The following is a 16870-nucleotide window of genomic DNA, read 5'->3' on the forward strand; positions in this document are numbered from 1 at the left end:
CCATAAGCATTTTCTCAACTTTGGTCAATCTATAAAATAAAAGGAAAACTAATGAAAAATGTTTGAAAACTTTGAGTTTTAAATATAAAGATAAAATAAAGGGTAAAATGCATAATACCAGGATTCACATTTTAGTGTAAAAATATAATTTTTTTATTAAAGTAACAGTATTCATAACTTTTCATTAACGTTCTCTAAAAAAAGGCTTATTAATTGATGTGTCATTATCTTTTCATTTAGTTTTAGTTCATCTTATTTTTGTCCATTCTGTTAAATAATCGTTAAGTTAAAAAGTAATTAAGAAATTTTATTTTTTACGCAGGCAGAGATAAGCCCCATGCTTGATGACATGCAACTTATGTGAAAACTTTGGTTGAAGGCCCCATATTTACCAAGCCGATGTGATTTGTGAGGAGAAAAGTTGGGGAAACAAATTAGGGTTAAGTGAACGAGGAGAAGTGAATTTAGAGTTTCAAATTCAATCCTTGAATTAAATCGATCTAATGTCCATACTATCCTTTAATTTAAGGCTTATTTGATGGAATTTACAAAAGTTGGGTAACCTAACTAAATGAGATGAAAATGACAATATTCAGAAGGCAAAGTGAGACAAACCAAGTTACAGGGGGAAAATGGAGAAAAACTTGTGTGGAGCTTAACCTGCAACTAGATCTTGCTTAGTGACACTATCATCCACTCAAAGCTTGCTATGTGGCTAGCTTTAATTATATATTTTTTTCGTTCCATTCTTCTATTATTGAATTTGTCATAATTAATTTTCTTTCTGATAAGTACACACCACAGATTCATCTAAGGGCTGATTTTTTTTTTTTTTTTTGGTCAAATTTCCGTATGCATTCTTCGCTCACCCACATTATTTCTTGAGTTTCTTCACGAGAAACAGGGAAAACAAATAAAAATTTTATAATTGTTGGTTTTTTTGTAATAAACCGACAATCTTTATTGCCTGGAATGTCAATACGTCGATGCCTAGCACAACTCTTCTTGCTGTCCAATCCAGAATCGATAAGAAGTTGCAATCCTAAGGATAGGGATTTTTACCATCTGCAAAAGTAGCGATAAAAACACTTAAAAATACTTGCAAGAGTACAAGATTATCGCATTATAGCAACTCAAGCAATGTCGTTCTCTACAGGGATTGAATGAATAATTTATGTAAATACCAAATCTTAATTAATTATTTGAAAATAAAGTTTGAAAAAGATTGATTTTATTACCTAAAATATTAAAAACGAATTTAATTAAAATCAATTAAATAGATCAAGAAAGTAAAGAAACAAAAGAAAATAGTTTTGAAAATAAATTTGAGCACTAGAGTTCCGCCGTCACCTTAACAATCCTATGTAGTTCTTCCAATTACTTATGAATTACATATGCATATTTTGAAGGTTAGGTTTTCCCAAAGTATGCCCTACTTGGAACCTCCAACATATAATGTATATCTAACGTGCGACCCATCCGTGGCGTCCAGATTGAATGTGAACATGCAGGACTCATTAATTTTGTGAAAACCTTTTGAAAAACCATATAACCCTTAAGACGTGTCGTCCATACTGAGAAGTTAAACATATTAACCACAAGAAGCTAACGCCAATTTCAGGGACAACCCTCCGTCAAAATTGCATCAAATTACTTTTCTAAATATCCTAATGGTGGCCAATCATCAAGAAAATTAGATAGTTTAAACCGGTGATTAATAATTCAAAATTTGCATGCATAATATCATAACCAAATTAAAAAGAAACTACATATTCTTGTTAAGGTTCGTGGCCTCGCCCTAGTAAACGAAAACTAGTTACGATTAATCATAAAATAAAATATTATTAAAAACATAGATAGAAAACACCTTGAAAATACAAAGTAGTGCGTTTTCTCCCCCTTTTCTCTAAAAACCCTAATGGATAAAAAACCTTATTTATACTACTAGAAAATAAAACCCTACCTAGAAAAGGTCTTAGAATAATACTAGGAAACCAAATAAATTAAAATAAATTAAGAAACATAATCCTAATGAAATATGAGAAATCTACCCAGCCACAAATCAGCCACGTTTTTGGACTTCCAGGGCTCCAAAACAGACCCATAATGACTTGAATTAAAGCTTGAGATGTCCCAAACATAATTGCAAAAGGCCTCGAACCCAAAATATATTATTTTGGACACCAAAAAGCCCAAAGAAGCTCAAAACATCAGTTTGACAGCACTGCACGCTGCTCCTTTATTTCATCGCCATAAATAAACCGCTTGGTGGAAAATTATGAAACTTTGATAGGAACAAGCTAAGGAACATACGAACTTCCTCCAATTAGAATCACTTCAAAATTCATCCGTTTGACTACTTTTTGCTCTAGAGGAAGTCGAATGTCCTATATTAAAAATATAAAACAAAGTATCAAAACTCTACCAAAATATACTAAGAATAAGGTAAAATATACAATATGAAATTGACTCATCACCTAATATATTTATGACTAGTAGTTTGTGTGTTAATCTTTATCCTACAAGGCATAGAATTTTAATTGTAAACTCTAAAAGTCTCTATATAAATATAAACGTACATACTCACTCGAGATTATGAAGTTAAATTTCACAATCTATTTGTTATCTTTCACTTTATTTTGGTTAACACTAATTTCCTCTGACAAATACCACAAATACTTGCATCTGGAAGCATGCTTGAAAAGCTAAAGTTGAGATGTCCACTTTCATACCGTAGGGAAAGTTTGAGAAGAAAAAGGGGAGAGGAAATAAAGCCGTTAGATTAATCTGATGGTCTATATTAAATAGGATGAAAATTAATTATGATAAATTTGAATATAAAAGAAAAGGTGAAAATTATACTTACAACTCATAACGTGGCAAGCTTTGAGTGGATAATATTGCTACTCGGTATATCTAGTGGCAAGTTATGCTATGCACAAGTATTTTTTGGTAAAATTAGACTAAATGACAGTTTTGTAGGGCAAATCAATTAATAAGCCAATCACAAAAATTGGATGTTAGATCATACTTGTTTATTCTACTTTGTTATCACACTGTAATCTTAATGAAAAACTTTTAGAAATGTTATGTGAAATTTTACATTTTTTTTTTAATTTGTCATTAAGCAATTGTCGTATCAACTTTTCGAAATCATTAATTTGTCATTTTACTTTAACTCCGTTAAGTTTTTCATCCAATATAAATCATATGCCTAGCACATGACTTGTGTCTAGGGTTATTTCGGACTTTCAACATCCTTTTCACAAGTTCTTTACTTCTCTTTAATACAAACCCTTAAACTTTGGGCTCTAGTTAAAAAACATGGAGTATTTAGATCTTTTGAATAAACGATATTATCTACACTAATGAAAAAGGGAAAATATCTAGATTTTAGAACTTAAATAAGATATCTTTTAGATTCTAACATGAATGGTTTGTAAATCTGATTTACGCATGTCCATTTAAAACTCAATGTTATGTCATATTAAAGTACTTATAGTATTAAAGTTCTTATCTTTTATATTAAAGTTCTTATTTTTACGGATACATTACTTTAGACTGAATTAGGAGTGGGAACGGCACTGTGCAATTTTGCCTCAATTTCACTTTATTTACGAGTTTGCCACAGGGCTGATTTCAGTGGCTCAATTTTTATTTACGAGTCTGCCACAGGCTATCTCTGCCGCTGATCTTGATGCACTCGTGTTGATGATCGCGGGATGGGAAGAACGACTGTAAAGCCGGCCTTTTCCACCTGCTTCTCAAATCCTCCTTGCCTCCTCCGTCTCGCAGACCCACGACACAGACGGTCTCGCCTCCGTCCTATCCTCCTCTCGCCTCCGTCGTCTTACTCCTCCTTTCCCTGTCTCTGGAATCCTAGAGTCATCTTCCTCACATGCAAGGCTATGGCCCTCTCAATTGAAACCAAAACGTGTCTCAGGTGCCTAACACAACCTCTCACTACTCACTCACATCAGTTGGTTTTTGTAATTTGAGCTTTTCTTTCTGATAAATTTGTATGCTTTCTGGATTTTTTATGGCAGTTTTGGACCTTTCCTTTTCTGAATTTGTATGCTTCTCCAGTTTTTTATTTTTATGGCAGTTCTGAGGAAGAGCACGAAAAAGGAAGAACCAGTATTAGAAGGTCTTCTCAAACAGTACTTCGATGATGTGAGTGCCTTTATCCTTTAACTTGGCCAAATGGGTGCTCAAATTTCATGTTTTTCTGTGATTATATGAGTAAATTTTTGTATTTTGTTTTTGGGTTTTGCCAAATTCAGTGGTGGTAATTATGGGTTTGGTATTGATTTTCGGTTAACAATGACTTTGGGGAAATTGATTGAGTCTGCATTCAATGTAACTTTTCATGCAGTTACATACTGTTGAAATAGAATTCGATTTTTTCATTCCCTTCTTTTTTTTTAAATGCAGTTACATTTATATGATATTTTACAGCATATATTCATCTTTTTGTTTCTAATTCTTCATGCAGTCTAAGCCATGAAGGATTTGATAAACCCACAATTGATAACAATGTACGGCGCCACCAATAATTTTGGACAAGGAACAAGTAAGTACCTGTTTGCTTCATTGTTCCAAAGAATTATGTAGAGATTGCTTTAATATCTTTGGCTTCTTGGCTATTTTTGGGGTGTCCGAGATAGGATTTAGGAGATTTGGTTTAGGGTTTGCACAAAGATAGATAGGGGTGTCCGAGAGAGATGTGGGAGGATTTAGGCGAGGGATTTCATGGATTTGTTTTGGGTTTCTTTTCTGTGATTTGCAGGCAGAGAGATGTGACAAGGGTGAGAGAGAGAGATGGGAGGATTTTCTGCGAGGGTAAAGGGAATGGGTAAGGGAGGTATGGGTATGGGTAGGGGATGGAAAAGCACTTCGTTTTCCATTTGCTCTGAAACCCGAGGGATTTCTGCAATTGCAGAGAGATAGAGACGGGGGTGTCTGTTGCAGACTGAGAGATGGGGGTGTCTATTAGGTGTCCTTTAGTTGTCACTTTTGCGATTTGTCCACCCTTGATTGTTGTGTGATTCATTCTCACGAGCGTTCTATGCACAAGGTTTCATATTATTCCTTCTAATTTTGATATTGTTGTGCTTAATTTCTTTTTTCTTTTATTGGGTGATTAGATTACAATTTACAATCCCCAATTTTTTATTTTACTTTTTATGGCTCACTGTTATTTCTTTTATTATGTCGTATAGAACAAAGACTTTTTTGAATGCTATTACAGCTGCAGTTTCTATGTGTTCGATGGTGATATCGTTCTTTCCCACATGCGCTCTTTTCACTAGGTTTCATAATTTTCACAGGGGATACTCACCTGCTTACCCTATGGGCACGGGCGCCGGTGGGCTCGGCCCTTCTATCTCCTCCAACCGCAGGTGCATATATATATGTGTGTGTGTGTGTATGTCGTATCTACTTATTTGCATATTTGTTTTTGTGTAGGGTTTGTTCCTGATCAGTTTTCCTTCACTTTTAACAATCTATACAATTATATTGCTTTGGATTACTATTTCAAATTGAGGTTTTTAATGCATTTTGGAATTTTTGAGATTGTTGGAAATTTTAGGGTTTGATGATTTTTATTTCAAATATTCAGTTTTAAGTAGCATAATAACAATGCACATGGAGGACAATCCAGAGCCAGTGTAGCCACTATAAACACTAAGGATTCCAGTATTGCTTCTGCGCAACACGGCGGTGTACAAAATGGAGCCCGTGTACAGCCCCAATTACATGGTACAGATTTCTAAGTATCAGTTCTCTCTCACTCTAGAAAATTTATGTGTTTGAAGGAGTTTGGGAATCTTAGATAATTGTGTTCTCTATTAACATCTGAGTTGCTCATTTTGTTTGATTTTCATTTCTTGGCAATGTTTTCCTGCGACTGATTTAATGTAGGAGGTTCTGATACACCCGTTGCAAGCATGCTTCCCAGACAGCTGAAGCTTCAGCCTCCCAGAGAAGCTCCCGAACTGTTCCAAAGGCTCCAACTTCTCAAGAACACCCACTACGCTAGCGAAGGGTAAGTTCACACCCAAGACCATGGATTTTGTTGCACTCAGTGGTGGGGAATGTAGGCATATTTTCACTGTTATATAGCAATCTTATGATGTCAATACTAGATTCTCTCTCCCAAATAGGCGATTTAGTAATGAGTTTAATGTGCTGCTATATGATATATAAATAAATGCGAATAATCAGGTATTAACTTTTTTCTGTTGGTTTTAGCCCCAGGAGATGCGTTCAAGGGCTTTGCCTTTTAGTTTGGGTGTATAAGCCTTGGTTTCATGAATGGGATGCAGGTAATGTTATACGCTTGCGAGCACTTGAATAAAATTCTATAATTTCCTGTATTTCTAAGTGTGGAACAAATTTATAGCATGTTTTTAAAAGCACAAAGGTTGTATCCATCCTTTTCATCTCAATTTCTGATCATCCTAATTAGGGTTTTATTAATTAATTATGCTTAAATATTGATCAGTTCTAAATTCATTTGTTTTTGGTGTTTAGAATTATTGACGAGAGTACCAAAAAAGCAGCGGTTGTGGATCCAGTTGAACCTGAGAAGGTTCTGAAAGCAGCCCAAGAACATGGCTTCAGTATCAAGCTCATCCTCACCACTCACCATTACTGGTGTATTTAGACTTCCTCATCCAATCCCTCATATTCATACTGATATAATATATATATATATATATATATATATATATATATTTGTTTTGGGTATTTTAGTACTTTCCAGAAATGGATTTATGGGGATTTATATCTTAGTTGGGTACATGATGCGGATTCATATTCAAGGAAAAATGATCCCGACTCTTAAGGTCTCTTTCTTGCGTCGATTGATCGTCTTGCTATGATTTTGAGTTGTTGCAATTAGATCTTGAAATTGTATTGTACGATTTAATTAGTATAGTGGTCCTCACAAATCACCACCAATGTAGCACCTAATTAATCGTATTCAATGTTGTGGTCTGAAAAGAAGCACTAATTAAGGGAGTAATATTTAAGGTTGGAGATAAAAGATTCGCTATAGCTGATAGCTCTAGATGTGTAATTAAGGTAAGGAATATATTTTGACTGATGCAACTGCATGCTCTTATGGATTTCCCCCAAAGATTGGATTTTCAGTTTTTGGGAATGTTAACAATTTAGTTTTTTGATCTTTTCTTGAAAGGATATGAAATTGTTTATAGTTAGGTTGAAAACCATATCAATAGATTCTTTATTTGGTTGGTCCAATCTGTAACAGATGAGATTGTTTTGTTTGATGTTTCAATCAAAATTTGATCTTTTTTTTTTGTGTGAAATTATAATGGAATCACAAATCAAGTATGTCTTAGATTCTTGGTTGCATACTCACCTTCCCACGACTATTATATTGTCTATTGACTGGATGCTTTTTTATAATTTCTAGGATCTACGGTTGCAATGCTTTTGATACATGCAGTAAGGAGGAAGCCACTACCTCTTATGGAGCTTCTTTGGCATGGTAAGTTGAAGTTGCATGTCATTTTTTTTTTTCGTTCATGGAATTCATTATCTTGCTATCTTGGCAATTAGCAATGTCTGACGATTGGTAAAATGTTAATAAATTTGTTGAAGTTTGAATCGTACACATGAAAGTGAATTTTAACAACTCTAACTTAGATTTCTTAATAATTTGATCCGTCTTTCTTTCATTTGTTTTCGACTATTTTACTTTTTTTCTATACAAGTACAACTATTGATCGAAAGCCACAGAAAATACCCAACGGCTGAGAAACTGTTTTTGTTACAAGAATAGATTGATTATGATAATGCTTAAATTTTGGGCAGTTAAATATATGTGTTTTGTTTGGCAATTACAATCACTTGCATGAAAATCCAATTGGATTTGTTCTGGTCTCCAAGAATTTTTCTTTGATTATTGATTAATTTATGTGGCATGAGTTTAGGTTTTGCTTTTCTGCCCATGTATATTTGATTTGAAATGGACAGCTCAATTTGCTGTATATAAATTAGTAATCAAAAAACTCCAAGGAGAGGTAAATTAGAAACAATGGTGGAAGAGTGATGGAGTTGAGGAGTCGATAGTTTACAGGGTTTACTTGAATTTCTGATTGATGTCCATGGTATTGATAGATCATTGAGACTGACTGATTGGTTGATTAATCACTAATTTGAAATACTTAAATTGTAACATTCTTTAATTCCTTTTCGTTTTGTATTTTCATTGGATTCGAAAAATGAAACGAATCCAATCAACTACTCAGCCTTCGAATATGTATACATCTTATTGCTAACTTTAAATATGTTAATTTGTCCCCGTTTCTATAAAATTTTGTGCGATGTGAACAATGTGGGTTATTCTCAATCTTCTGATGGTGATTATTTGGCAACTTCTGCAACATGGCTACTCAGCCTTTGAAATACAGAGCTGAGGATGAGAGCAGTCAGATGAGCTAGAATTGGGTTTGTATCATTCTAAATTATTCGTTTGGTTACCGATAGAAAATATGGTTGTCGAGTTCAGTTTTTGATTTTCATCATCTTAAACATTTTCCTTTGATAGCACTTTGTTTTGATTTTTGAACGAACTATATACTTTATCTTTATCTTAGGTCACAGTGTAATGTTTAACAATTGAATTTGTGAGATGGTTTAGCAATTTTTTTCAGAACCTTGCTATTCCTGCCAGATGCTCAAATATTATGTCTTCAACTTTTCTACTTTCCCTTTTTTGTGTTTTCCCTCATATAGTAGGCTGAGCACTTGAAACTATGAGTATAATACTGATGGCACAATACGATCTACAAATGAATGCTTTGTTATGCCATGCATATCCGTATATAGCAAGCAAAGTTTTACTTAATTGGTTCTTAGGTACTACACCGTCTTTTAAGTTAGTTTGTGTGGAAATTATTCATGCCTGTCCCGACTAATATGTTCAATTCCCGCAACAACGCTATTTTCTAGTAGATGACTATATAGTTCCGCATATGTTTAAGTTACGAATATTCGGATGGCGAATTCGATGCCAAATTAGACTGCCCATTGTGTGGTTTTGCCGAACTTTCCCTCTCCTTAGTATAAAAATGTCAATATACTAAAAAAAAGAAAAAAGTACAGATATTCAGTACACAAAAATATATGGTACAGACATACAAGTACGTAGATAAATATTAAAAACATTATAGGTCCATAAATAGGGAAAGAAACTCAACAAAAGAATGCACAAGTGCACAATATAAAAAATACAAGAGGAAGTATCCATTGGCATGAATTCTGGGATTTGGTATGAATATTTGGCGAAAGATGGATTTGAATTGGACAAGTTGCTCTTATTCTTAAAATCACAGCCACGATATTTTTTGATACCTCCAAAATTGTAAGAGCAAAAGCTCATATTATGTGGAAACCTAATATTTATTAGACCCTTAAATGACCTTGTAAAATGCAAACGTTAATTAAGAAATGTAAAAGAAAGCCAACTCAAAAAGTCAATAATAATCAGCTAATTTTAAGGAAAATGATCAAATTCAATATTCAATCTTATACACCTGGTTTGAATGAGAAACGCATCCTATTCCATGATGACAATCTAATTATGCCAAAAAAACATGTTGTGTTTGTTCTAAAAGCTTATGTGAACTATTAAAAGAGTACATTAAACTCACTAACATGGAGTTGTGGTTAACTGCCAACTTTGAGAATTCAACGCGGTCAATCATGTACACACAATAAAATGTGGTCAATCATGGCAATGTCTTTCATTTTATTGCTATCATATCAAAAATATTAGTCCATTGTTATCGTGTTCAAAATCAAAGGCACTAAGTAATGGTAAAAGAATGCTTAAAGTTCACAACATTTTCTTCATCAAAAAAATTATAGATTGGAGGGTCCCAATGATTATATTTATTAGTCATCTTGAAAATGACACATAGAGATGAGAGCGCAGGTTGTTTCCTTTATTTGAACTAAAAATCCTCAGAATATTGTTTTCCAGATCAACCCTTTTTTTGTGTTTTTTAAGAAACCTTGGAAATTTTTTTGGGAAATTTTATTCAGACCCATTTATCCTTTTTTTACACCCAACTTATAGTTTTTAATCTTGAAAGTCTGAATCTGCCCAACAATTTTCTTTCTACACGCATAATGAAAAAGAACAAAAAAATAAAATATAAAATTTCAACATTAGAAAACCTAGGCCATGCCATCACTCCAAACCCTAACCACCCCCAATTTCTACCCCTCCCCAACCCCCACCACCATCTTCTTATCACCCACAATGAAACCCCCAAAAGATCTCAGCCATCAATGTCCCTTTCACGACTTTTTGCCAGCCACACAATAGCTTTCTGTTCCATGCAGTCCTTCAAACATGTCCGAATTATGCCAAAATTGTCAAGGTGTTGAATCGAATTGTGTTGGATCATATGTTAATAATACCATTAATTTTTCCAAAAAAAAAATTAAAATATTGACATGTTTCTTTTGGGTTTTTTTAATTGTGGGTTGTTGGGAATAATGTTCTAATTTCCAAATTGTTGTGGGTGGTAAGGGAGGTGGCGGTGGGGAGTTGGGGAGATTAGAAACTGGGTGGTTGAGGTTTGAAGAGATAGGGGGCTGAAGTTGTCTATTACTAAATTATTATTATTTTCCTTTTGTGTTTGTTGGGTGTAGAAAGAATTATTGGACACATTTGGAATTTCAAAATAAAAAATAATAAGTTAGGTGTAGAAAGTTGATAAATGGGTCTAAATAAAATTTCCCATTTTTTTTTTTTTTGTCGAATGCAACTTATTAGAATGGCAGTGAAGTGTTGAAATGGCCTAAAAATTCCAAAAAAAGGTATATTAGTTTACATGACATTTCAAAAAAATTGGAAAATGTTATTGACACTCCAAAAATCTCATTCTACACTCCTCACAAGTGTATTTTTCTTTCCAAATATAGAAAGTTAGGAGTGTAGAATTTGTACGAAAAGAAGACTGGCTAACTGGCAATTGCTTCAGCTTGGACGCTGATTCGATTACTTAGTCTCGAGGGGAATTTAAATACCTTTCCAGTTTCCACAACTTTTCTTTTTGCAAAGGACAATAATGGAAGGCTCTCACTTTATTTTATGGTCTCCCTGAAGACTTGGGAGTTTTCTTCGTGGAATGCCAGAAAATCGATGATACTGCTCCACTGAAGAAATAGAGCAAGTGTAAGAAATGGAGAAGACTAACGTGAGCAACAAGAAACAAGTTACAGACAAAAGAAGCTTGCTCGATCTGGTTTTCTCTTGGTCTCTCGGCGATGTTCTCAACAACGAACTTTACAAAAACAAGGTCCGTAATTTCCTTCTCTTTTAGAATTTGATTCAAGTGATATTCTAATAAACCTGTCTTAACTAAGGTGATGGGGATTTTTCCCGAAAAAAAAAGTGATGGGGATTCAAATTTTTTGCTTCAGAGGCGGAAGGGAAGCCATATCTTCGGCCAACTTGGCCACCAATCTATTTTGCTTGAGGCCAATTTTGTATTCCCAAAAAAAAAAAAAAAAAAAAAAAAAAAACTTAGATATAGCAACAAGTATTCCGTGTTATTGTTTGATAGAAGGGTTTATCATTGTCAGCATGCATGACATTTGGTTTCTCACCATGTATATATTTGATGATGGTGGCATGTATTAGTTTAATGGAACTTGAAGAGATTCCTGTTTTTTTTTTTTGGTCAAATTTTTACTGGATTTGTTCACTTAATTAACAGGTGCCTACGATTCCTAAGACCTTCTTGAATGTGAAAAGTTATTTGGAATCATTCGTTCCTTCACTCATTGAGGAAACACATGCTGATTTACACTCGAATATGATCACGGAACTGTCGCATGCACCTACTTGTGAAATATTGACTCTTGAATGTTCGAAAGGTCATAAACCTCCCAAAAATTTGTTGTATGATATTGCATATAAGAGAGATACAGAAGCGGATCAGAAGCACAAAGGATTAATGTACGAGCCACAGGTTGGAGATCTCATTGCCTTGACGGATGTGAAACCGAAATGTGTTGATGATTTGAACAGGTCCCCAAGACACTATGTTATTGCTTATGTTAGTAAAGTACCTAATCCTGATGAATTTCCTGATGCTCATGAGTTCCAAATACTCTCATCCAAGCCTATCGATTATGGAGAACAAGACGTACAAAAGAGCAAGAGACAAAAACATTTTGCAGTTTATCTCATAAACATGACAACAAATCTTCGTGTGTGGGGTGCCTTGAACTCAAAAGAGGGAAACACAGATATTATTCAGAAAGTTCTGCAACCCAGTTCACATGTATGTATCTGGCTTTGGACTCATATAATTTCTCTCAACATTTCATTTATTTTTAAGCTTCACAGTTCACATTAGTTCCTCACTAAACGTTATGTTTCTTTCTGTACAGGATGCGAATTCTTGTACTACTTGCTCTCCCATACAAAGTTACTCCCCTGACCTTTCTACCATTTGGCCCACTATTTCCTCTCACAAACTAAATTACTCCCAAGAAGCTGCAGTCTTAAACTTTATCGGTTTGAGTAAATGCCATCATCAGAATGATGTCAAATTAATTTGGGGTCCTCCAGGTACTGGGAAGACAAAGACAGTCAGTCTGTCTCTCTTTGCCCTCTTTATGCTCAAGTGCAGAACACTAACATGTGCTCCCACCAATATTGCGGTGTTAGAAGTTGCAGCCCGGCTCAGGAGTCTGGTTAAAGAGTCTCTTGAGTTTGGAAAGTACGGACTTGGAGATATAGTTCTCTTTGGGAACCGGAAGCAAATGCCGGTTGATGATAAAGCTGACCTTCTTGAGGTATTTCTCGATCATCGTATTAAAATCCTGATCAGGTGTTTGAGGCCCTTGTCTGGATGGAAGTATCTGTTAAGCTCAATGATACGTCTACTTGAGGAACCAGATGAAGAGTACTCTTTATATTTGCAAAAGAGAGCAGAAAAACAAGAACAGAGTGCTCAAGGAAATGAGAAGAAAAACAAAAAGAGAGCAGAAAAACACAAACCAAGTGCTCAAGGAATTGAGAAGGGTACTAAAGGAAACAATGAAAGCGTAAAAGAGGATGATCCATTGACGTTTGAGGAGTTTGTGAAGAAAGAGTTTGATTCAATTTTTGAGCCACTGAAGATTTGCATGGTAGATTTGTACACTCACTTACCAACTTCTTGCATTCCACTGAAGGTAGTGAAGGACATGGATGAAGCTTCGGGTTTGCTCAAGTCCTTTAAATCTTCCATGCATCGTATCAGTGTTGCTAAGGAAGGTTTGAACTTAGTCCTAAAAGATTTCAAAGTTTCAGGAAGCATTGTCGGTCGCTTTATACAGTTGGGAAAAAAGTGTGTTTGTAAACTGAAGTTGCTTCCTCAGAAATTTGGTGTCCCAAAAACTATTGATCCTTATTCAATAAGAACTTTCTGCTTGCAAAATGCTTGCTTAATATTTTGTACTGCATCAACTTCTGCCAAATTGCCTAATGCATTACCGATGAGACCACTGGAATTGTTAGTCGTTGATGAAGCTGCTCAGCTTAAAGAATGTGAGTCTGCAATTCCTTTACAACTGTCTGGTATCCGCCATGCTATTCTAATAGGAGATGAGCGGCAACTCCCTGCTATGGTTAAAAGCGAGGTGTTATTTTTATCCTTCGTGTTCTTTACTTTTTCAAATTACTAGTATAACTTGTATATTATTGTAACATTATAATAATGAAATGGATCATATCATTAGAGAGCGAAAGTGGCTGAGTTTGGAAGAAGCTTGTTCGAAAGGATGACAAAGTTGGGACACAGGAAGCATCTTCTCAATATCCAATATAGGATGCATCCATCCATCAGCTTATTTCCAAAAATGGAGTTCTATAACAATCAGATATTAGATGGTCCGAATGTCACTGAAAGTAGCTATCAGAGGTGCTTCCTCAAGGGAAAGATGTACCAATCCTACTCCTTCATAAATATAGCCAATGGAAAAGAACAATTTGATCATGGTCATAGTCAGAAAAATATGGTCGAGGTTGCTGTGGTCTCTGAGATAGTTGCAAGACTTTACGAAGGTATTTCTATTGTTGTCTAATCTCATTGATATGCTTATTTTGAGAATTATCGCAGGAAGTTTGTATATAAATATACAAAACCTAGTTCTTGTTAATTTTCTTTTCTTGGCTGCAGAATTCATCCGCACCAAGAAGGAGGTTAGTATTGGAGTCATATCACCATACAAGGCTCAAGTTTATGCAATTCAAGAGGGTGTGAAAAAATACAGTAAAAAGTGTAACCCTCAATTCTCTGTAAGTGTGCGGTCTGTTGATGGGTTCCAAGGTGGTGAAGAGGATGTGATAATTATCTCCACTGTCAGATGTAACGTGAAAGGTGCAATTGGTTTCTTGTCCAACCGTCAAAGGGCAAATGTTGCACTTACACGTGCACGGTAGTACTTTTATAGAATTACGTTACACACAATTATTCATGATGCAGCTTAATTTGAAATGTCTTAGTTACTGGAGGTTTTGAATTTAGTGGTTTTGATTGTGTCTGTGTAGGTATTGTCTTTGGATATTGGGGAATGCATCGACTTTGGTTAACAGTGACTCTATCTGGAAGAAGCTAGTCCTTGATGCCAAGAGACGCGATTGTTTTCACAATGCTGATGAGGACAAGAACTTGGCACAGGCTATTGCTGCTGCCCTGCTGGAGCTTGACCAATTTCATGCTCTACTTAGTATTGAATCTCTGCTGTTCAAAAATGCAAGATGGAAGGTTTGCTGCTATTCATCCATTTAATTTTTTTACTATATGTTGCTGTTCTATACTAAACAATGTACAACGTCGAGGCCTGCAAAAGTATTTTGTTAATTTTCTGCAGAATTTTATTATTTAATTATCTGTTAATTTCGAAAGAGGGAGAGGAAGAACATCAGTAAATAATACGAGAACACAACGGGATCATCCGTCTTTAAGGAACATTTCTTTTTTACATTATAAAATGCAGTGTGATGTTTGGTTGTTACAACATTGTTTGTCAACCTCTTCCATATAGGTTTGCTTCAGTGATGAATTTGAGAAATCATTAGCAAAGATTAAAGACACTCTGGTTCGTCGAGAAGTGCTTAATCTACTAACGAAGCTTTCAAGTGGATGGTGTCACGCACACAAGGATAAGGGAAGGATGGTTCATGACGGGACTTCTTCTCAACTGTTAGAGAAGTATAAAGTCAATAGGCTGCTGAATCTCATTTGGACTGTGGATATTCTTCAGGAGAAATCATATTACATCCAGGTTATGAAGGTTTGGGATATCGTGACATCTTCGGATATACCTAGACTAGCAAAGCGTCTTGACATCATTTTTGGGACTTACACAGTGGATAAGATGAATCGTTGCAAGCACAAGTGTATTGATAAGTGCACTGCTGTTCCAATGAGATGGCCGGTGGATTCTAGTAGTTGCCATGAAGCTGATCCTGTGGAGTTCCTTTCAAAACCATTATCTTCACTCAGTCTAACAGATAAACCCGAATCATCAACATCAACTTCTGGGTGAGTGTATATCTACTTCAACCATATACACTCACATACATACATATATATATATATATGTGTGTGTGTGTGTGTGTGTGTGTTTGTTGTTATTTAAAATTTTAACTTCCGTTTAGGAAGTCAATTCTGCATGTTGCATTTTCTCTTGTTCATGTCAATTAGCCAAGGTGAAGTTTGTATGCTTGATGAATCCATTTAATTTTAAACCTTTGCATATCTTGCCAGAAACTCTAGTTCCAATTTCCAAAAAATTACGTATCCTTGCAAACTTCATGACAGTTTTTATCCAACGTGCACACCATCTGATTCAAAATACAAGATCACTGTCGAGTTACTTATTTTTCTGAAAGCTGTAGGTATTTCAAAGAAGCATCAAATAGTGTAGGTTACTAGTTCTGTCACAGATTCTACACTTCCCCTTGTTCGTATCAGTCATTGATGGTGAAGTTTGTAGAACTTAAATCAGTTTTTTATTTTATGTTTTATGAAAGACTGAGTTATATGTTTCGCTTGAGGAATTGATTCAAAAGCATGCCGATTGCTCGATGGATCAATACAAATTGTTTATCTGCATATTATTGTAATGCAAATATGAAATATATAAATTGGCTATGTTGTGCCCCACTAGTTTTAGAAATACATCATCTTCTGTAAGTTGGGTATGCAAAAGCTAACCAAGTTTCTATCAGTTATTTATTTTCTTTGGTGTGCTGATTTTGTTAGGGTGGCTATCAAAACAGAGAAACAGTCTACACAATCCTTTCTCACACCCAAAAGCCATTCGAAAAGTCATGCTAAACGAACAAGGCAATCACCGAACGTAGAGACTGGAATCTGGTCAATAGTGATCTCTTTAATGATTTTATTGTTCATAATTGTAATCCTTGAGTTCTGAATTATTTCATTGTCATAATTATCTCTTTAATGATAAAATTTTATTGTCAATAATTCTAATCCTTGAGTTTAGAATTATGTTATTGTCAATAATTATCTCTTTAAAGATAAAATTTACTATAGGAATTAAATCACTTCCTAATTATCTCTTTTTATTTCTTTTTCGTTTTGTTATTTCTTCTTCTTCCTCCTCCTCCAAACCCTATTCATATATGTTATTTCTTCTTTTTCTTCCTCCTCTAAACTCCATTCATATGTTTTTTTTTTGTTTTTTTATTTTTGTAATCAACCTATATTACAGGTTAATTGTATTTATCTATCTTTATGGCATATACTTTTAGGTAATCAACTTGTATCACATATTAATGTATCTTTGTACGTATATTATG

The 16870-nt window shown here is 34.7% G+C and overlaps 2 protein-coding genes across 2 annotated transcripts; both read left to right on the top strand.

Moving 5' to 3' along the window:
• Positions 1-3755: 3755 nt before the first annotated feature.
• On the top strand, positions 3756-8197 carry LOC108866471. The gene is made up of 7 exons (XM_048566378.1): positions 3756-3943; positions 4106-4173; positions 4510-4573; positions 5313-5402; positions 5926-6049; positions 6256-6329; positions 6538-8197. Exons 3-7 carry the CDS (start codon positions 4537-4539, stop codon positions 6600-6602), a joined length of 390 nt encoding a protein of 129 aa, XP_048422335.1. The 5' UTR covers positions 3756-3943; positions 4106-4173; positions 4510-4536; the 3' UTR covers positions 6603-8197.
• Positions 8198-11177: 2980 nt separating this feature from the next.
• LOC103933892 lies at positions 11178-16590 on the top strand. The gene is made up of 8 exons (XM_048566304.1): positions 11178-11345; positions 11766-12335; positions 12445-13680; positions 13780-14104; positions 14220-14478; positions 14591-14807; positions 15088-15587; positions 16311-16590. Exons 1-8 carry the CDS (start codon positions 11229-11231, stop codon positions 16480-16482), a joined length of 3396 nt encoding a protein of 1131 aa, XP_048422261.1. The 5' UTR covers positions 11178-11228; the 3' UTR covers positions 16483-16590.
• The last annotated feature ends 280 nt before the right edge of the window (positions 16591-16870 follow it).

Source organism: the organism of the source record quoted next, unplaced genomic scaffold, assembly GCF_019419815.1.
Source record: "Pyrus x bretschneideri cultivar Hongxiangsu unplaced genomic scaffold, Pyrus_bretschneideri_v1 Contig41, whole genome shotgun sequence".
In the NCBI taxonomy this organism is placed as follows: domain Eukaryota; kingdom Viridiplantae; phylum Streptophyta; class Magnoliopsida; order Rosales; family Rosaceae; genus Pyrus; species Pyrus x bretschneideri.

Coding starts and splice junctions, on each gene's coding strand:
- LOC108866471 (XM_048566378.1), top strand. CDS start 4,537: ATGTACGGCGCCACCAATAATTTTGGACAAGGAACAA. Junction 5,403..5,925: donor TCTATCTCCTCCAACCGCAG/GTGCATATATAT, acceptor GATTTAATGTAG/GAGGTTCTGATACACCCGTT. Junction 6,050..6,255: donor ACCCACTACGCTAGCGAAGG/GTAAGTTCACAC, acceptor TGTTGGTTTTAG/CCCCAGGAGATGCGTTCAAG.
- LOC103933892 (XM_048566304.1), top strand. CDS start 11,229: ATGGAGAAGACTAACGTGAGCAACAAGAAACAAGTTACAGACAAAAGA. Junction 14,105..14,219: donor AGTTGCAAGACTTTACGAAG/GTATTTCTATTG, acceptor TCTTGGCTGCAG/AATTCATCCGCACCAAGAAG. Junction 14,808..15,087: donor TCAAAAATGCAAGATGGAAG/GTTTGCTGCTAT, acceptor TCTTCCATATAG/GTTTGCTTCAGTGATGAATT.